General features: G+C 48.8%; 2 protein-coding genes across 5 annotated transcripts in view; one reads left to right on the top strand and one right to left on the bottom strand.

The window, feature by feature from the left end:
- The window catches only part of Wdr37 (WD repeat domain 37), a 184,667-nt gene that overhangs the window by 28,646 nt on the left and 133,792 nt on the right, over nt 1-22,229 (top strand). For 2 of the 4 annotated variants that reach the window (XM_065426242.1, XM_070537237.1), the window contains exon 3: nt 21,263-21,333. The exons of the other annotated variants lie outside the window; for them this stretch is intronic. In XM_065426242.1, coding sequence (XP_065282314.1) covers nt 21,263-21,333 — 71 coding nt within the window. The remainder of the gene's footprint in view (nt 1-21,262; nt 21,334-22,229) is intronic. 4 annotated transcript variants of the gene reach the window in all.
- LOC135897576 (uncharacterized) overlaps nt 1-22,229 on the bottom strand; it is an 84,575-nt gene that overhangs the window by 27,381 nt on the left and 34,965 nt on the right. The window lies entirely within an intron of this gene.

Raw genomic sequence — 22,229 nt, 5'->3', positions numbered from 1 at the left:
GCCGTGCATCAGCGCCATTTTTGCTCGAGAAGCGTCTACAGAGCGGCGAGGAGCGCATGTTGGCGCCGTTGTTACGCTGGAGCAGTGTAGGCGGAGCCACGGTCGAGGAGGGACCGTGAAAGAGAAGAGAAACGAGGAGGAGTGAAGACGGAGGAGGAGGGTGTCGCTACTTTACGAAGTTGAAGGGGTTTTAGACTAAACTGATTGCCGCCGAGGGGAGGGGGGATGCGCAAGGGTCGAGGAGGAGGCGAGGAGGTCGCGCCGCGGCGGCAGAGTTCAAACAGTGGCGGCACTTTCAAATTATCAAGGGACACTGCCGAAAGGCGGCGGCCGCCTTTCGACAGTGGCGCGTAATGCAAAAGAGCCCGTGTATGCCATGCGTTGGGTGCGCGTTAAAGAATCTGAGCGTGTAGAAATTAATTCGGAGTCCCCCACTACGGCGTTCATAATGAGATCGCGGTTTCGTGGCACTTATAAAATCTCATAGATTTATTATGGCCTCAGGAACTTGCCTGAATAAAGTTGCTCGAAGCAAGTATACCCCTCTGATTCACCACCAGAAGCCACCTACAGAAATATACAGGAGACATGCGTACCTGCCAGCCCTCACGAGCTTTCCGTCAGGTTTACGAACTTGGGCTTGTTTTACGATTTTACGGATATTTCGTCGTTATGCGAAAAATAAATTGTGTTCGTGAACAAGTTAAGCTCGTTCTCCGAAGCTTCTTTTGGAAGTCATTTGATGGTGAAAGGACATGACAGTGGTACTTGCTTCCAACAAGTTTGTTTGTTTATTTATTTATTTATTTATTTATTTATTTAGAAAGCCTCACAGGAGGCATTGAGTGAGGGGAGCATGTGGTGCAGTTCAGCGACACCGAATTCGCTGAACGTTACTGGTCTTTAAAAAAATATATATAATGTGCTGCTTGTCACTATTTGCTGTACCATGCATGTTGCTGCTTAGTACTGCTTCTGTGCTGCTTCTGAAGGCAGATCACGTTTAATAAAATGTGTATGTATTCCCGAAAAGGTGTGTCCTCGGGAAAGCTTTTCTTAAAGGCCGTGCTCCCCTCCCTCTCGGGTTCATTTGCGCGGTACTTTACAAATTTTAAACTTCGCATTTTTGCAAGCCTGCGTCATGGACGACGAAACGCACTTGTGAAATGCGTTCAGAATACTGCGAGGTGACATTTCAGAACGAAGAGTCAACATGCAAACTTACTACCACGCTGGTACGTCATTATCATCTGTGTTTAGGCGAGCAAAAATGTTTTATTTGATCACAAGAAACACGGTGAGGCGGTTGCTATAGCCACGTACGTGAAGATGTTTTCGGCACCTAACCGTGATATTCGCGAAAAGAAAACGAAAGACGAAGAAAAGGAAAAGAGAATGTGTGCCATGTTCGGACCATTCCAGTAAGTAATAGAAACCGACTTGAGAAGCGATTATGTCCCTGATCCCTCTCTTCTGGTCTCAGGAGGCCGTGCAGGAGGATATACTCATCTCTAGTTGTCGGACGTAGCAGTACCGATCCTTCAAAGCGCCTCGGCTGGTTCGCCGGGAGCCCATCCATTGTACGCGCAACTTGCGTATTTCAGTATTGTATCTCAAGAAAGCAATACACCAACGACAGTATCTCAGACTATACGCGCCCACTAGTGAAGAAAGCTTAATAATATCTGAAGAGATTAGTCGATTGAAAGGCTTGACGTGCTGCTGCAGGTTCAGTATATAAGAAATTAAAGAGAGAGAGAACAAATAAATAAAACATGCGCACACACATGTACTCGCACACGGACCCGTAAATGTAGGCAACAGCGAGCACCGTGAAGTGAACGAAGTGGAAAGTCGATCAACGTGGCATCGACACTAAAATATTTTAATAAACGTCCCGCTGGTGATAGCAGTGCATTCTGTTTTGCCATGTCAAGATGAATGGAATTAACTTTTTTTGAGACGAACGACTAGGCTCATGTTGCTTTATGTATAGGAGGCCTCCTTATTCCGGGAAACCATGGCTGTTTCCCGACAGTTTGGCCCTGTCCACCAGCTGAAGCTGGTCCTCAGGCTCCTCAGGGCCTCCCATGATCTTCTGATGGTTGCCGCACTTGTGGTGCCTTCTCGTTGTTTGTGTACCGCCTTACCACATGGTAGAGGGTGTTGGATGTGTCTGTGCAGGATTTGCGGTCTCCCCGATGTGTCCCCAGATACATTGTGTGTACTAGAGTACCGTGAATCTCTGTTGCTGCTATACACTCTAAGAAGAAAAGGAGGAAATGGGGTATTGAGGTTACTCCTTTAGGGGAGCAACTGATCTGCCACAACCATTCCTCCCTTTAGGGGGTAAGTGCGAGGGGATGAACTGTTACTCCCCATGCCGTTACTCCTCCCAGGTCCAACAGTTGCTCTTTTCCGATGCTCCTCAAAGCAGTAACGGTCATTATTTCCGATGCTCCGCAAAGGTGGAATTAATGAAATTAGGCATTTATACGCTAATAAAAAAGATTACTGAGCTAAAAAAAAAGAAAAAAAGGGACCGAAAGCAGGATTCGAACTCACGTCCTCGCGCTACCATGTTAGCTACTCTAACGACTGCACCACGGCAGATTGCTTGACGAGACTAGGAAATTGAGACAGGTTAAGCATCGAAACGCAGGTGCGGCAATGTAAAAGCGACTCGGCATTTTGTGTATGTTGTGCGGGGAGAGTGTAACGTTGAGTGTACTTGCAACCATCAGTGAGTGCGAAAAGAAATATGCCCGAGTATTCTTAGGGTGCTTTGAACTGAGGCACTACACGATGTAAACGTGTAGCGAGCTCAAACGGGGCACCTAAGACGACAGAGACGGACAATTGCTCTGTCGCTTAGTGTGTCCCGTTTGAGCTACACATCGCTTCATTCAAGTTCGTAATCTCCGTGGAACGGAAGGAACGTAGGTACTATTGACCAGCAAAATCCGGCAGTCTATCAATGACTTGCGCGTTTAATTTCTATCGCTCACTTATGGGGTGCGCACGAAGGGCATGGCTCGTCACATTCCAACTTTAAATTTCACGCAATTTTCTCACGAAGAGGCAAAGTGCTGCTTTGCATGTAGTTCAATGGACAGTGCACGAACTTCGAACTATTCACGATTTATAGACAATACAGTTTTTGCCGCATCACTGCACGACACGGACGAAAACAGCGGAGCGCATGGGGAGTAACTGTTGCCGTTCGTCCTCCCGTTGCTCTCTTTCCGACCAGGGACTAAACACTTACTCTCCAAAATTTGCACACGGCACGCACATCCATGCAGTTACTCCCTTGAGGGACGAAAGCGCCCTTTTTGGGACGAACTGCGCAGTTACTCCCGTTTTCCCCGGAATTCTTCTTAGAGTGTAGGCACCGGGCGCGGGATTAGTTTGGACTGGTGGCGCCTTCGTGCGGCGGCTCCGCGAACGTAATGGCATGTGGCGGCCAGGCCGGGCGCAGCAGGCGCTGCCGCGTGCTACGTTGGTTGAACGTGCTCCGCCGTTTCTTCAGTTTTGCGTTGCCACAATTCCACGTGAAACTAAATTTGAACAAACGTGTTGGGGTTTTGGGTGCACCGACAGTTATTGGAACGTAACTGAAGTTGATGAGGTCATTCAGTTCAAACGGTTTTCGTCGCGGCCTCACCAGATGGAACAGCGGAAGGCCTGGATATGCGCGGTGTATATATTCAACTGCACGTACAATGCTCAGCAATTGAAACGCAGTACTCGGAGTTCATGGCTACCGGCGTTTTCTTTTTTTTTCTTTTTTTTAGCCGATTGGCAGCGCTGGAGTCGCCGAGCCGATGTGTCATGGTGTACGATGAAAGCACGAACCTTTGTGACGTATTGTGACTTCATTTGGTCCGACTACGATCACCCAGCGCTCACCTGAGGCTCGCAAAAGCGGCGGCATGCCGCGCGCTCCGAGTATCGCATTTCGCTCGCTGAGCACTGTACATTTCCGACGCTGCTTTATTTTCGCCGAGTTGCTCGCATTAATAAAGCAGCCGTTCCTACACGGTAGCTCCGTGTTCCATGCGAATTTCGTGTCTTCGCCACGACAAGTGCAACGCTTCCCTGGTTGGGCACCGAAGGCGAACACAGATTTGTAACCGTCATTCTGCCGTCATTCAGTGGCTCAGTCTTTTTTTTTTTTTAAGGTATGATTTCCTTCCTCCCGCTGTAGGGGTTGGAGAACGGACTCCGGGATGAAAACCAAACTTGGGAGGGATTTATTCTACATTATTTACAAGGAGGTGAGCGACAAGTAACATTCGTACACTCATTACGGGCCGGCAGCAACTCGGACGCTGCGGCCCGCGGCAAGAAGTTCGAGAGAGGTGAAACAGGGAATCAGGGAATGTTCCAGAAACTCTGGAAGGCTTCTTATAAGCCCTTCGAGCACTGTAAGTCACGTCATGTTTGACCAATGGGAGAGTCCGCTTCGATGACGCCACTTTCAGCCAATGGTAGGCGCCCGTGTCGCGGTGTCACACCTGGCGGCTCTCTGCGGTCTTGCCTCGCAGACCGGCAATGCACTTCTTCTAACGAGGAGAAGGGGAGGGGGGGCGCTCATGCTTCATTGTACAAGCGCCCACCTGCTCCCGGTGGCTCGGCTCTGCAGCGGTAGCAAGCGCTTTCTTCAAAGGCGAAGAGGGACGATTGAGCTCCATTGTCCCAGGGCCCCTTCTAATCCCGGCGGCACACGACCTGGGGGCCGCAAACTTGTTTGCACGTGTCTCCTCTGGAATGCGCTTTTCTGCTTCTGCATTCCTCAATTAGCTGTGCTACAATCCGATGTGGTCTGGGGAACTCGAAGTAATCGCAGGAAACAGCTCCATATCTAACAGCTCGTCCTCGCCCCGGTTGTTCTGAATGGCCGGTGAACTCAATTCGCTGGCCATGAGGAACGCTGAAAGAAGCTGCAGGGTACTGGGGTCGAGCCACGTTTGACAACCCTCGGGATCCTGGACCCTGGAGAACATACGTCAAACAAACCAAACAACACAGCGCTGCACCACGTGTAAGCGCAGGCTCTTCACCCCTGACTCGCCAGGCTATTACTGAGTCAAAATCAACCCTGATCTTTTAGTTCCCCAATTTTGACAAAACAGTTGTAAGCACCCTTGCAAACAGCCATCCATTTCTCCTCGAATGCCGACAAGACCAGAGTACTATTGTTGTTGCAAAACAAAAGGGTCGTTGACGATGCAAACAACAAATGAAAACAGCCGAACATTACTTAAGTGGCCTAACTACACGAACAGCATGTTTCCAATCTATCGTAGTGGCGTACTTATCGCACGTATTGGTGCCACTGAACAATCTGGTCAACCTCACAAGTGCGTAATCACAAGCGCGCTAGCCTTGTGGTCACTATCCAGAACGCATACTTGTGTCGTAGGCAAACTCTTCATTACGCTTACTCACGTTTCTTCCTTTAGTCCCTCTAGGACACGTGACTTAAACGAACAATTAAACTCGCGGGACTTACACACTCCGCAGAACCCTTAAAATGATGCGTCTTCTACTAACTGTTTCCACGCACGCTCACTAAAGAAGTCAGAATACGGCTGCCCTCCACACACACTAGCAACCCAGTCATAAAGTCTGCTTCCTTCTGTCCACACAGGACACGCGCTAATGGAACTAAGAACGCTTCTCCGTGCAAATCATGCACTCACTGAAAATCTACGCGCTTAACCTTAGAAAATTCAACATTTAAAAAGAAAGAAGGTTAAATAACACACGCGCTTTACCATAGGCCTTTCGACGATAACCTTGACCTTCAGGTTACTCACACACACACAAAAAAAGAAAGCCTATTTACTTATTAATGAACATCTCGCGAGACTACATGTTTACTTAAAACGCATCTTTCAAATCTCGAGCTTCTCGAACGAAAACATAAACAAAGCTCAAACCTTACACCTTGAAAGAAATCCTAGTCTCAATTCGCGAAAACTTTCCGATGTTCAAAAATAAAACAAAATAACACGTTTTACTTCTACGGAAGCTCTCTTGGCTTCCCGTTCCCGATTGCTTACGACTGACTCATACTTTCAGCCTGACCCGAGGTGGGCGTGGTCTCAAAGCTACTCTGGCTGCCGAGAGACAACAAAAGGGCTGACTCACTATCAGCTCCCCCAAGACGTTACGGTTTCCTGCCAATTTGCGTCCTCGCGCACCGCTTTCCTCACAAACTCGATTGACCGCGTCGCTACTCCCCACCTGGTCTCGTCCTGCCACCTTGCGTTTCTTCGAACTGCACGCTGAGCTATGAAAAGAACTACGGAACGACGAGGAGTTTAACAGCCTCGTGCCCTCTGTCCGCGTCCGTGCAGAACATTATTCGCGTTCCCCCTTTGACCGGTGGCTCGAACGTTCTGGATGCGTCAACATCGTCCTAGACGACCGCACCTTCTTCCTCGCGCCCTGCCCTTTTGGGTTTCTCGCCATTTTTGGCGGCGCTACATTAATTACCGTCTTTCGGTCTTTACCGCGCTTCTTTTTACGGCGCTTTCTCTTTGCACTTGCTTTCATGTCGCCTTCTCGTGCCTCGTGCTGGCCGGTACACATTTCGTCGGCCCGGATCGGTCTCTTACCCGCACAGTCTGAGTGATTCTCACTTAAATCAACACTCTCTCTGCCTCGACTGGCGGACAGTTCAACCGACTCTGGAACAATGCAGCAGGCTTTACTCGAGTAAGACAACTCGCACTCTTGCGAACTGCCCTCTACTACATTGCCCAGCTCACGCTGTGCATCGGCACACAGCCCGTCGGTATCGATCGCTGTCTCACGCGCACAGTCCGAATGATTATTAACTGAACCATCCCTCTCTAGGCTATCTAGACTGGCGGAGAGCCGCACCGATCCCTGAACAATGCAGTTGTTCTCTCGTGAGCTATACGGAGCTCGCCACCCCGAGAACTATTCTCAACTGCATCGTCCAGCTCGCACTTCATTTCTGCACGCACACCTGGCTCTACATGGGTGCTCGCTTCTGTCTGGTCAGCAGTACCCTTTTCTTCGCTAGCAACCTCGCTAACATTACCAGCGACGCACACGCTCGGTAACTGTGCCAATTTGTTCGCAGCTGGCCTAGCTGTCTCTACAGTCATCTGTTGGCACAGCACCTCGTCGCTCTCACTACGGCCTTTAACGGCCTCTGTTGCCACTGAGGCATCGTTAGCAGCTAGCCTTTTCCCTTCACTTATGAATCGGCAGCCAATCTCACAGGCACTACTCTTCTCGTCGGCTTTTGGCGAAAATCTGTTAGATGCTTCCTCATTCTTTCGCTCTGTACTACCTACAGAATTCTCAGACAGCCGTTGTCTCTGTGCCAATAACTGATCACAATGCTGTATCTCTTTGATCAGTGCTGCCTTCTCTCTCTCATACTTTTGCTCACGCTCAAGCTTACGTTGATTCTCACGATCGTGAAGCTCACACCTAAGAGTAAGTTCTTGAAGCTCATGCTTCCGTTCATTCTCGCGTTCTTCACGCTTATGCTTACTCCTAAGTTCACGACGCTCTCGCAAACGTACACGACGCACACGCTCCCGTGGCTCCTGTATCACCTCCCAAGCAAGCTCAATGCTTTTCTCATCATTGCCACTATCGTTAATCGCCTTTATGATAGCTGGCGTGTTCATCCGTTCGTCCGCCTCAACTCCCAAATCGTCGCACACCAACAACAAGTCTAACCTCGTCAACCTTCTAAGATCCATGGCAGCTGCCCCGACAGGTGGTTAAAACTGTTTTCCTTAATTAATTTGTGCAAACACACAATGCATCAAACTCCCGATTCCCAGAACTATCAAAATGAACACACAACATTTGAGTCTGGCGAATCATAAGGAAAAAAACCACGCGCTCACTTACGGTTGCAGCACCCTGCCATCCGGTTCGTTCGTCCGCTGTTCCCGGTTCCTCCGGACTCCCTGGGTCGAAGGCTCGCTCCTTCTTCGCTACTCCCAGTTTCTTCGGACCTCTTTCGACGAAGGCTCACTCTTCTTCGCTCTTCCCGGTTCCTTAGGGTCTCTCTCGACGAAGGTTGATCCGTAGCGCTGCCACCAGCTGATGCATTCGGAGGCGATCCCACCGCTGCCACCAGATGTAGGGGTTGGAGAACGGACTCCGGGATGAAAACCAAACTTGGGAGGGATTTATTCTACATTATTTACAAGGAGGTGAGCGACAAGTAACATTCGTACATTCATTACGGGCCGGCAGCAACTCGGACGCTGCGGCCCGCGGCAAGAAGTTCGAGAGAGGTGAAACAGGGAATCAGGGAATGTTCCAGAAACTCTGGAAGGCTTCTTATAAGCCCTTCGAGCACTGTAAGTCACGTCATGTTTGACCAATGGGAGAGTCCGCTTCGATGACGCCACTTTCAGCCAATGGTAGGCGCCCGTGTCGCGGTGTCACACCTGGCGGCTCTCTGCGGTCTTGCCTCGCAGACCGGCAATGCACTTCTTCTAACGAGGAGAAGGGGAGGGGGGGCGCTCATGCTTCATTGTACAAGCGCCCACCTGCTCCCGGTGGCTCGGCTCTGCAGCGGTAGCAAGCGCTTTCTTCAAAGGCGAAGAGGGACGATTGAGCTCCATTGTCCCAGGGCCCCTTCTAATCCCGGCGGCACACGACCTGGGGGCCGCAAACTTGTTTGCACGTGTCTCCTCTGGAATGCGCTTTTCTGCTTCTGCATTCCTCAATTAGCTGTGCTACAATCCGATGTGGTCTGGGGAACTCGAAGTAATCGCAGGAAACAGCTTCATATCTAACACCGCTTCCAACTGCGTCTGCTACGTGGCTGTTTGCTGTTCATCGACAGCGACGAAAGTGAACGCAGCGGCGCGTTCACACTTGCCGTCAACACCGGCTCTCGTCGCGCTAAGCTGTGAAAAATAACCCAAAGACTGAAGATTACATCAGTTTCTAAGACGTTATGATCACCGAAGCATCGCAAAAAAAAAAAGACGAGTTACAGCGAACAGAGAACGGGAACTTAGCGACGCATGTGCATCGGCGAAGCAGCGCAAGAATCTCCCCCCCCTCCCCCCACCGCCAAAAAAAAAGAAGAAAGAAGGGAGAGGTACGCCTCTCTTCTGTCCTTAATTTGTGTTCCGCTTCGCCTGTTTACATGATTAAATACGCGACAATGTAAACGTGTACATCAAAATGAAATCTGTAAAATAACTGCTGGGGTTCCGCATCGTAGCTTGCCGCGGTGAGCTCTGTTTGCAGGGTGTCCTTGCATGGCAATTTGTGCTTGTTTTCTACTTTATATGCTACCTTATGCCACGGATATAAGCTGCCTCGCACAAGCAGCAACATTTCTCCGGAGCATACGCACGATAATGCGTTTTTGAGTACGTCAGGCCTTAAAAACCGTATAGTTCCAAATCACTGGGAGCGCCCTGTGCGCCTTCGTGGTGTCGTCTGCTTCACATGCCTGAGCTCCTATTGCTGCCGTTCGCGGCGCTGTTCGCCAGCGCGTCGCTGGCGCCTTACGACGGCCGCCCCGTGCATGTAGTCTTTTTCTATGTTACTGCTTCACTGTAAAATAATTTACACCCTAAAAGTGAAAAGGGTGTAAATGTATCTATAACTCCCACCCTTAGGGTGTCATCTATATGACGGACACTTTAAGTGTGTGAGTTATAGACACATTTACACTCTTCTTCACTTTTAGGGTGTAAATTATTTTACAGTGTTGTCCCCTTGTTAGCGTTTATTGTGGTCCTGGGTAGTATTTCCGTTCCTTCTAGTAGCGTTCTAGGATGGCCGGCTGCATAATTGGTTGGTTGTCTTATATGTTAACAAAAGAACGTTGACAAAAAAAAAAGAGACAGCGAGTGATAGCTTAGACATGTAGGGAATGATTTTTTTTTTTTTCACAGAAGACCGCAATATCATATACTTTCGTAATATCACATGCGAAAGTTGGGCAATTTTATGCAAGTGCGCCGTCGTATATAGCGAGGACAGCGTGTACCTCTCGCCATGCCCTGATGAGAATCGTTGCCGTGATATATAATGGACGAGAAACGCACGAGAAGCTTCGTTGCGGAATTCTATCCTTGCACGGGCAACCGGCATCGTTGCGCAATTTTTATCCCAACTGCGTCGTTGCAGGAACTCTTATTAAAACCGCCCACGGGCGCGCGTAATTGCGTGCACTTTTGGGCGGCGGTATCAAATGCCACTCGCGTCCATTCCCGGCATTCAGCAGGCTGCGCCGCTGCGAACATTGTCCTAATTGCGAAGCGCGGTGCGATACGGGAGCTGGACGCGAGTGGGTGTTGCGAGACTCAGCTGTGTACGCTGCTGCATTAAGTATATGTATAATCCGTTGCTCATAGCCTCTGTACATAGTACATATAGCCTCTGTACATAGTAATCAATGTGACCTGCACAAATAATCGAGCGTTTTTTCTTCGGGGAGCTCGTATACGATGCTAATCACTCGATAACATGCACAAGGTTACATTTAAAAAAAAGAAAAAGAAAAGTTACTGCACCAAGATTTATTGGGTAATGAACTGGTATTTGAGGGTCTCAAAAAAAGGCGTTCGTGCGCACATGTATGGAATAAAAATGGCTGGAGACGGGGTTACTAAATGGCGTTTATCTGTATCTGCATTCCTCTAAGCAAGCTCTTTTTTTTTTTCGAGAACTTTGATACGACGCTGCAAATGTGCTAAACACACATATGGAGCAACGCATGGTTCTGAATATGGAGAGAGCCATATCCTCCCCCCCCCCCCTCTTAATATTTATCCGGTATATACCCAAAATATTTGTTCTCATATATTTCCCGAACAGAAGAGGAGGCGGGCTGCAACTTGTGATGTGCAACAGCCGGTACCATTTTCTCTCTCAACTATTTAATGTTCCTTCTTAAGCGTGAAGCGTTGTGCTCGGTCATTCTTTCCGTAGCCCCCTCCACTACGGCGTACCTCATTATGAACTCGTGGTTTTGGCACGTGAAACCCCAGAATTCAATTACTTGGTCACTCTTTGTATTGGAGGACATCAGTACGTGGCCTCAAGGTGAAACAAAGGCGCTAGAAGAAGAACCAACGCTTCTCGTTAGGTGCGTAATTTCATCACTTAAAAATGGCTCTGCGTATGCTGCAAGAATATTCAACATTTATTCGGCTATGGTGCATTTTGTACTAATACTACAGGAAGTTAATTTCTCACTCTGACCGCCCGAAATCGAACAATTCGTGCGCCTATGGTAAACAGAAAAACAAGAAAAAAATTAACAAATGTCACATTTTGTCACTTCTTTCATGGTTACCTTTTGTGAACGTTCCAAAGACAATACATTGTCGCATTCTGGATGTGCTTATAAGAATAGTGTGTGTGTGTGTATGCCAACTCTTTTGGAGCCTTTGAAGGGGTAAGTTATCACACATTTAAGTATATTGTTACGCTAAAGCTACAGAGAGAGAGGAGGAAGAGGAGAACGAAGTGCGCTTGTCTTTGCAGCGGCTCGGGGTCAGCGCGGCCCCTCTTCATCATCATCCATCATCATCATCATCAGCCTGGTTAAGCCCACTGCAGGGCAAAGGCCTCTCCCATACTTCTCCAACTACCCCGGTCATGTACTAATTGTGGCCATGTTGTTTCTGCAAACTTCCTAATCTCATCCGCCCACCTAACTTTCTGCCGCCCTCTGCTACGCTTCCCTTCCCTTGGAATCCATTCCGTAACTCTTAATGACCATCGGTTGTCTTCCCTCCTCATTACGTGTCCTGCCCATGCCCATTTATTTTTCTTGATTTCAACTAAGATATCATTAACTCGCGTTTGTTCCCTCACCCAATCTGCCCTTTTCTTATCCCTTAACGTTACACCTATCATTCTTCTTTCCATAGCTCGTTGCGTCGTCCTCAATTTAAGTAGAACCCTTTTCGTAAACCTCCAGGTTCCAATCCTCCAATATTCCAATGGTGGCCTGTCCGGAGCCAGGGATTCTTAGCACCCTCTGCTGCGTCGCAGGTCTAGGTGGATTAAGGACAATAAAGGTAGATTAGAGCGTATTAAGGTGACCGATAAGGATTAAGGTGGATGAGGAAGGATTAAGGCGGATTAGGGTGGGCTAAGGTGAATTAGGGTTGGTGAAGGAGTATTAAGACCGATTAGGGTGGATAATGAGTAGGCTAGGTTGTATTAAGGAGGATTAAGGTGCATGTACATAGATTAGGGAGGATTCAGGCGGATGCAGGAAGATTAGGGTTGATTAAAGTGAATCAGGGTTGATAAAGGAATATTAAGACCGATTTGGCTAAATTAAGGTGGGTGAGGGTTATTAAGCAGGATTAAGGTGTACGAAGGAGCATTAAGGCGGATTAGAGTTGATGAATGAGTATTAAGGCCAATTAGGATGGATTAAGGTGTCCTAAGGAGGACCACGGCGGCGGTCAGCTGACCGCCGCCGTGGTCAGTTGCTTCGCAGCTGCTGGGGACTGCGTGCCGGGGTATGATTGTTGTGTTCATATAGGAGGTTGTGGTCAAGTACTGCACCAGGGTGGCCAATCCTGCTCTGGGAGGGAGTGCGTTATACCGGTTCTGGTCACCGGGATCAGGCTACACTCCAGGCCTGTTTATGCAATTTTATCAACACGCGGATTCTTTTTTTTAAAATCCGGTGGAAAATTGCGCGGCACAGGGATTCGCACCACGGACCTTTTGCACGCGAGGCGGGTGTTGTACCTCTACGCCACCGCTGCACTGCCCTTCATCAATTCATCCTTAAATAAACGCACCCCATCGTAGCAGTTTTGGTGGACGGTGCGGGGTAAAATCAACGGCGCCCCCGAAAGAACGACAACGAACCGCCCACAGAAGCGCACTTCGTTCTCCTCTTCCTCCGTTCTCTCTGTAGCTCTAGCGTAACAATATATTTCTTACATATTTCTTTCTATTCTCATAGTCTCACAGTTCTGTTGCCATTTCGCGCGCTTAACTCGGCGTCCGCCGCACCTCGGCCCATTGCAAAGTGGGCGTCCGCGAAGTCGGCGCCCGTCGTCGTTCCATCGTTCGAAGATGTCTCCCGCGCCGGCGGCGCATCGCCCTTCGGCTACGCTCGAGGCTGCCGCACCGGGCGTTAGTCTTCGTTTGCACTTCGCAACCGTCGGAACCGCCGCGGTGGAGCACAATGGCTCCCCGCGGGCTCTTCGCTGGCAGCACGGCCACAACGCTGGCGACCGGCCGGCTGGCTATATAGCTTGCCGTCTTCGGCTCCAATTTCGCGGTTCCTCGGGCAACGGGAGTCCAAATTTTCAGCCGCCCCCCCCCCCCTCCCCTCTCTGGCAGAGCAATTCCTGGCTTTCCTCGTCCGACCCACACAGCCCCTGGAGAACGGCGCACAGCGGGTCCACCGTCCGTTTAGCCGCAGACGGTTCTACGCAGTTCTACGCCGACCCTCCCTCGAATTCTTCTCTCTCAATTTCTCTCTCTCTCTCTAATCGTTATATGCCTGGGAGGGTTGGGTCGTCCCCCATCCACTGGCCTGGGCACCTTCCTTTTAATGGCCTAATCCGTCCGCCTTTCGGATCGGCCGACTTCCGCCGGTTGACTTGGTGGCAGTTACCCCTTTTTGCTGCCGATAATCCAATATCGGGTTTGTCTGACGCTGCACGGAATGAGATGTGATAGAGAGACGTTTAATGAAATAAAGACGGACAGGCGGCCAGCGGAGCGTGTCTCAAGGGCGGCTTCTTTCCAGAGGGAAGTGAAACGGGTAGAGGGATAGCAGACAGGGAGATAGAGATAGGGTTTTGTACTTGGCAGTTTGCTCGCGACAAGGATAGTGAAAATGAATCTATAGTGGTGCCACGTGGGGCCTTATATACGTGACGGCGTTTCGGCACCGGCTTATCGTGGACAGTTATGGTAGAAGCCGACGGATTGTGTGTCGAAAGAACTAATTGAATGAAAGGATGTTCGCTTTTGTTGGTGTCCTTGAATATAGTTTTTTTTTGTGTGTGTTCCCCTTTAAATTGGGAAAAGCAACGCGGCGAAGTTCGCGTATAAGTGGACGGCGCGACCTGGCTGGCTGTCGGTTTAACAGGGACATCGTGGGTGCAAGTGTCGCAGTTAGGCGAAAAGTAAAAGCACGGCTGGCAAGCCGTGTCTTTGCCGCAGCGGAACGGGACGAAAGGAAGGCGGATACCACACGTTGAAACAGGCCAAGTAAATTACGGTCGACTGTTAATTTGCCAGGACATAAAAAAAAAGAAATGTGCCAATTGGTGTACGCCTAGCCGTAGGTCGGCATACTTGCTCACGAGACTCGCACACGCTTCGCGCTCACTTCACAGGCAGAGTTTTAATGAGCGGCGAACATTCTTGGCGGACGTGTGAACGGTAGTGGTGCAGTTTATTTATTTATTTATTTATTTATTTATTTGAGTACCCTAAGGGCCCGTTAGGGCATTACATAGGGGGGGACGAAAAAGTTCAAGCATGATTGAAATCTGTACAATGTAAATATATGAAGGCATTAGGAACCATGAGCGTATGCACGAAATTCGGGGATGGTGAGCTTGAGTATGTAGACGTGGGTGTAAACGCGAGTTACTCTCGGTAAGTGTGGGTGGACGAGATCGTGCGTGACTGCATGCCGACGAGTGTGAGTGCACATGAGTGTGAGTGAGGACTTAGCCTACAAAAATCATCATCATCATCATCATCAGCCTGGTTGCGCCCACTGCAGGGCAAAGGCCTCTCCCATGCTTCTCCAACAACCCCGGTCATGTACTAATTGTGGCCATGCCGTGCCTGCAAACTTCTTAATCTCATCCGCCCACCTAACTTTCTGCCGCCCCCTGCTACGCTTCCCTTCCCTTGGGATCCAGTCCGTAACCCTTAATGACCATCGGTTATCTTCCCTCCTCATTACATGTCCTGCCCATGCCCATTTCTTTTTCTTGATTTCAACTAAGATGTCATTAACTCGCGTTTGTTCCCTCACCCAATCTGCTCTTTTCTTATCCCTTAACGTTACACCTATCATTCTTCTTTCCATAGCTCGTTGTGTCGTCCTCAATTTGAGTAGAACCCTTTTCGTAAGCCTCCAGGTTTCTGCCCCGTAGGTGAGTACTGGTAAGACACAGCTATTATATACTTTTCTCTTGAGGGATAATGGCAACCTGCTGTTCATGATTTGGGAATGCCTGCCAAACGTACCCCAGCCCATTCTTATTCTTCTGATTATTTCCGTCTCATGATCCGGATCCGCCGTCACTACCTGCCCTAAGTAGATGTATTCCCTTACGACTTCCAGTGCCTCGCTGCCTATTGTAAATTGCTGTTCTCTCCCGAGACTGTTAAGCATTACTTTAGTTTTCTGCAGATTAATTTTTAGACCCACTCTTCTGCTTTGCCTCTCCAGGTCAGTGAGCATGCATTGCTATTGGTCCCCTGAGTTACTAAGCAAGGCAATATAATCAGCGAATCGCAAGTTACTAAGGTATTCTCCATTAACTTTTATCCCCAATTCTTCCCAATCCAGGTCTCTGAATACCTCCTGTAAACATGCTGTGAATAGCATTGGAGATATCGTATCTCCCTGCCTGACGCCTTTCTTTATTGGGATTTTGTTGCTTGCTTTATGGAGGACTACGGTGGCTGTGGAGCCGCTATAGATATCTTCCAGTATTTTTACATATGGCTCATCTACACCCTGATTCCTTAATGCCTCCATGACTGCTGAGGTTTTGACTGTATCAAACGCTTTCTCGTAATCAATGAAAGCTGTTATATTCTGCACATTTCTCTATCACTTGATTGATAGTGTGTATATGGTCTATTGTTGAGTAGCCTTTACGGAATCCTGCCTGGTCCTTTGGTTGACAGAAGTCTAAGGTGTTCCTGATTCTATTTGCAGTTACCTTAGTAAATACTTTGTAGGCAACGGACAGTAAGCTGATCGGTCTATAATTTTTCAAGTCTTTGGCGTCCCCTTTCTTATGGATTAGGATTATGTTAGCGTTCTTCCATGATTCCGGTACGCTCGAGGTCATGAGACATTGCGTATACAGGGTGGCCAGTTTCTCTAGAACAATCTGTCCACCATCCTTCAACAAATCTGCTGTTACCTGATCCTCCCCAGCTGCCTTCCCCCTTTGCATATCTCCTAAGGCTTTTTTTACTTCTTCCGGCGTTACCTTCGGTATTTCGAATTCATCTAGACTATTTTCTCTTCCATTATCGTCGTGGGTGCCGCTGGTACTGTATAAATCTCTATAGAACTCCTCAGCCACTTGAACTATCTCATCCATATTCGTAATGATATTGCCGGCTTTGTCTCTTAACGCATGCATCTGATTCTTGCCAATTCCTAGTTTCTTCTTCACTGTTTTTAGGCTTCCTCCATTCCTGAGAGCATGTTCAATTCTATCCATATTATACTTCCTTATGTCAGCTGTCTTACGCTTGTTGATTAACTTCGAAAGTTCTGCCAGTTCTATTCTAGCTGTATGGTTAGATGCTTTCATACATTGGCGTTTCTTGATCAGATCTTTCGTCTCCTGCGATAGTCGGTGGTTGGAATGGAATGGAAGTCGGTGGTAACTCCGTTAGGCAGGATACCTACAAAAATATTGGTGAGTTAATGCGAGTATCCGCTTCTTCTGCTGACATATGCTCATAGCTTCGGGTGGTGAGAAATGGTCTATAACTAACTAACTAACTAACTAACTAACTAACTAACTAACTAACTAACTAACTAACTAACTAACTAACTAACTAACTAACTAACTAACTAACTAAATAAATAAATAAATAAATAAATAAATAGTGCGAAGACACGAGTTTCGTCTAACATTCGTTGTTTTTGCTCAGGAGAAATTCTCCAAGTAACAAAGTTTTCGCTTACTTTTAAATATTGCGTAATTATAAAAAGTTGATTCCCCAGCCGCCGCTGTTACACAGTACTGCTACGTATATGTTTATTCTAACGTGTCGCCGTCCGAGGTCTTTAGTGTTTTGTGTTAATTGGACTAAGGATGGCTCCACTCACACTATGGGACCTGTCTGTCAACTTCAGATGTGTGATCCACTAGTACGTTAATACTTTCATAGCCGTTTCGGTTGGCCGTGTTGCACGCCGCCAGAGTCTGTCGCAGCTATCGCCAGGAATGAGAAGAAACAAAAGAGTGCCCCCAGTTCCCGTCGGAATCGAACCCGGGGGGCACTGTGCGCGGGAGTGAGCTACTCTACCACTCCGCCACGCCGGCGCCTGCTAGCTTGCAGCGGAAACATGCACCATGCACGCGTCCTAGCGCGTGAGGAGACACGTGATGGATGAATGTTATGAGCGCCCTCTTTTGAACGGGGCGGTGGGTTGAGCCACCAAGTTCTTGCTATTATACTGCCTAATGCCCTACCTAGGTTAAAAAAAGAAAAAAAAGAAAGACACTGAACTCTCACGACCAAATTTTCTGACCCCCTGTTGTGAACTTTGCTTTTGTACGTAGTCGTTCTTCTTATATTTTTTTTGCCGTTTCCCTACTTTTATTCCACCAATCTTCCAATCGCCGCTTACTAATCTTTATTGCGGACATGTTTACTTTTCCCCTGTTCTCGCGGAACCCAAGGGCTTCAAGGAGGCCAGTGGTGCCTAAATCGACCGCTGGGCAGATGTCTTCACATTCTAATAAAACATGCTCCATCGTTCCCCTAGCTTTACCACACCAATCATATGCTCCTTCTTCCTTCTTATATCTCGCTTCGGAAAAGTAATGAGCTTCTATTTGTGTTATCATAAATTGTTTCTTTCCCGATTTCGTTCTTTTTTTTCCCGATGGGGGCGGAATGCGAAAACACCAGTGTACTTAGATTTAGGTGCACGTTAAGAACCCCAGGTGGTCGAAATTTCCGGAGTCCTCCACTACGGCGTGCGTTATAATCAGAAAGTGGTTTTGGCACGTAAAACCCCGTAATTTATTTATTTTTATTTCGTTTCTTCCTCTTAAGTAGTTAATCATGGCAGCTTTCTTTTCCATTGCCACCACCCGTGAGATTATTTCAGCCTCTCTGACTTTCCGCTTGACGTTCTTTGTTGCTGTGTTGCTCACCCTACAGGCCGCATACTTGCTGGTAAGCTTCCTAGTTCTTTTCCTCCACTGTGAATCAATGTTTTTCCCGTACAGATACCTCTACCCTTTCCCAGCCGATTTACTTTCTTCCATATTCTTCAGTCGTTCTTCATACTCAATTTTACTGCGAGCTTCCCTCACTTCAAAACTAGTCCAGCCCATATCATCCTGCATAGCTTCATTTGTAGTCTTCCCGTGAGCGTCCAGTGCGAGGAGACCCACTGACCTATGGTTCCCATCGAGTCCTGATTGTACCCCTGATTTCAAGCAAACAACTGCATTTCCAAAAGTAAGTCCTGGAACCATTACACCTTTCCACATACACCGGAGCACCTCGTACCTTGTGTATCCCCATAGCGATCTGTTCTTCATTATGGCTGCATTTCTCTTCCCCTTTACAGTTATTGTTTTTTCCTGTGTTTCCGTATATCTATTGTCTTCGTTTATCCATATACCAAGGTATTTATATTCTTTTACCCGAGGTATTTCCTGGCCCTGTATTGCCAATGTCTGTTCACTGTTTTCCTTGAATACTATAACACCTGATTTTCTAACAGTAAGTTTTAAACCTACATTTAGTTCCCGGCAACTGCAACTTATGTAACCGCAATGTTTACCGGGAAACGCAGGCGTCGAACGCTATGCACGAAGGCGAGCTTTCTGGTAGAAACGGGGCGGCCTCTTATACGTGGGCCGATGCCGGAGATGGTGCGCAATTAACCGCGCCAGAAATTACATCATTTTAAGGCTTCTGTTATTGTTTCGCACTTCTAATATTTCAGTCTGCGAAGCTTTCACATACAAGGCGTGCGCTGTCGGTGTTTTGTTTCATGACATTTGTTAGTGGGCTGTCATTCTCAGAATTCAGAGGAATAACTTTGTCAACAACGTGAGACAAAGTATGAGCAACTTTAGTGAGAGAATGGTGTGGCAACATAACCCGTATTATACCGCATGCGATATATAGCAAGGCGTGTAATACGCATATACCTAAGCGTGTACGGCAGTATTCGCTCACGGTGCGCCTACGCCGGTTGCCGACACCGGATTTCCCGCGACGCGATTTTTAACGGGCTATCGCGTTACAAATTGAATTTCAAGTCGCTGGCGTGTTGTTATATATTGACGTCGTTGGCTGACGTACGCTAAAGGAACGCCGGACAAGAGGAGCTCAGCTAAGCGGAAAACAAATGACGCACTTTGTTGGCTGAACAACACGATTCAGCGGCCATTGTTTTGTCATTTGACAAACAGCTGTCGACCGGCCCCATGTTGCTTTTTCCATTAAAGGGAATGATGTCGTGGACATCAGTAAGCGACAGCTCAGGGTCACGACTGAAAAATATTGTTGCGCGGTCGCTAAAGGATTCAATCTGTCGTTACTCCGTACTTTCGCCGCGCCCAGTTTTAGCGTTAAACGCTGGCCTTCCGTTCTCACGGCCATGACGCCTCGCGCAGCGTCATCAGAAACCTGCGGAAGTCAAACTCCGTCCGCTGCGGAAAAAAAAGAAGGAAAAAAAGAATCTAGGAAAGCGACACTTCCTTTGTTGCCGAGTCGCCTTTTAGAAGGATTCGTGGAATCGAGCTGCAGCGACAACGACGTACACTCTCCAACCTTCAGCGTATTTGCTTCAAATACCGAAGGTTCTTTGCGCGTCTGTTGCTTGCTTCTACCGCGTCCAGGCGGTGTTTTTTTACGTAAACAAGGCGTAGAGTTCGTCTGGGCGCGCGGGCGCTCCGCTATTCTCTTTCCTCCGGTGCGCAGGAGAGCGCTACGAGTGGAAGAGGAGATTACTAATGAAAGGGAGGGGGTTGAAAATATTGGATAAAGTGCAGCTGTCTCTCCGAAGAGTACATGTTCAACCGCGCTGCACAGGGGGGAATGGGAGTGAACAGAGGGATGAGGGGGACGCTACGAGCGAAACCAGCGTAAACCTGCACGAAGTGAGACAGAGGAAGAGAGGTGCGGGCGATGGGGCAGGAGAGAGAGATAGAGAAACAACAGGAGTTGGGCGAGGAGAGAGGCGGTTGAGAGAGAGCGTGCCTTCGTTGGCCCACAGCCCGCGGGAGCGCAGGTGAAAGCGTGTAGAGGGGGGCGAGGCGACGATGATGATGATGCCTCGGCGGCCGCCGCTAACCGCAGCGGCGCGCGCGCGCGCGCGGCGCGGATATCGCGGCAAGCAGGCGGCGCGGATTCACTTTCTGTCTGCGGCTGCGTGCGCTCGGCCGCTCTTGACGCTGCGTCTGGCTGCGTGCCGGCGACGGTGTGACCGCTAGGAGAGGGAGAGTGCGGCGCGCTCGCTTCGCCGCGCGGCGGTGTCGGTTCTGTAGAAAGAAAAAGTAGGTGATTTGTTGTCGTGTTTGCTCGCGAAAGCCTCCCGGAAGCAACTGGTGGTGATACAGTGCCGCGAACGCCGGATCTGTGCTTGACTCCGCGGGTGTGTGTGCGCCCCCCCTGCTGCACTTCCCGTTTCGGTTAGAAGACGACGACGTGGTCACTTCGCGCACGTGGCTTCCGGATGCCGGCTGCGAGTTGCGCGTGCCGCCGCTGTCCTCTTTCTCCTCGGCCGTCGCGATCGTCTCGGACGCCTCCGGCGTTGCTTCGAGCCTTCAGCGTCTTGTAGCCTTTGAGGACGGACGAAGAAAACGGAGTGACCTTCCTGCGTTTCGGACGTCGTCGTTGTCGTGGTTGTTGAACGCCGTTATCGTTTGCTTATCTCTGAGCGTAAAACGTCTTTTCTGTTTTTGTTTGTCGGAGTGGAAAACTTCGCGCCTGAACTTTCAGACCACGTTTCTTTGGTTTTCTTTTTCTGTGCCGAGCGCTGAAAAGACGAAGTAGACGAAGTGTGCGTGCCGGTTTCCTTCGACGCATATTTCGCCGTGTTTGATCGATCGTGCGCGCGGGTGTGTGTGTGTGTGTGTGTGGTGTCCATGTGCGCTTTCCACACCGTCGGCGCTATCGGCGAGTTGTCGACCCGTTCGTGAGTCTCAGTGGGCCTTCGTACTGACACAGAGAAGCCAGTAGCATAAGCCATGAACGCCGTTGTGGACGGTAACGGCCGCAAGCCGAGCGCGGGCTCTGACCAGCTGGCGTTCCTCTTGACTTTCTTGCACGGCAGGGGCCGCCTGTACGAGCTGTTCGGCCAGATCGAGAAAGAGTTCGAGTCGCTGTACGCCGAGAATCTCGCACGTGAGTACAACACGCGCGCTTACCTCGCATGTCCTGCGTCGCATGCCGTCTCGTGTGGCACGTATCGTTGAACTTGATTAATAATCTTTTATGCCCCCTGTCACACGGCAAATATAAAGTCACTGACAACGAATGACATTCGCTGGTAATGCCATTTATTTGCTGTCACGCGGTTAAAACGTAGTGACATTCGTCGAAAATGACGTTTACAAACGAAATGAGTTCGCTAAACTCATTCGCATTCGCTTTGGAACCGAATGTGTATCCTTGAAACCACGAGTGTACCGGTGTTTCGCAAACAGTACATGCTTCTTTTTTTTAACAAAGAACTATCAGTCTAGCAATTTTATTACCTAATTATTACTTTAACGACATTGAAGTCCATCACGTGCGTAATTACAGAAAGCTACTCTCAGTCTAGGGACTAGACAGCAGTCTTTAGCTTTCGCTGCAGCAGTCGTGTTGTTTCCCATCGGCGGCGGCCACTTTGATTGACTTTACGTGAAAGCGTGCGCGTGTTTTCCTGTGGCATGCGCCAGTAATGAGGATATTAGGAGCCCGTATGCACATCAGAACGGCGATGACATGCAACTGCCGTTCTCGTTCCACTTTGGCAGATGTAGCGGACCGAGCTTTTCGCCATGCTTTTCGACCGAGCACCGTGAGCATCGAGCTTTTCGCCATGTTGATTGCCTTATCTTTGGCTTGGCTTCACTCGACTTCGTTGGCAATGTCGACAAGTTAGTGATCGAATACTACGGTGTGAAAGGGACGATCACATATTCCAGTGCAATTTAGCATATTGGAAAAAAATTATTGGGCAAAAGTGGGTGTGTGGCTCCTTTCGCGTGTCATTTTTTTTTAACTATCGTCATTGTCATCATTTTCAAGTGACT

The sequence above is a fragment of the Dermacentor albipictus genome, chromosome 4 (genome assembly GCF_038994185.2).
Source record: "Dermacentor albipictus isolate Rhodes 1998 colony chromosome 4, USDA_Dalb.pri_finalv2, whole genome shotgun sequence".
Lineage (NCBI taxonomy): Eukaryota > Metazoa > Arthropoda > Arachnida > Ixodida > Ixodidae > Dermacentor > Dermacentor albipictus.
The sequence above is the reverse complement of the archived record's forward strand: the minus strand, read 5'-3'. Positions and strand labels throughout refer to the sequence as shown.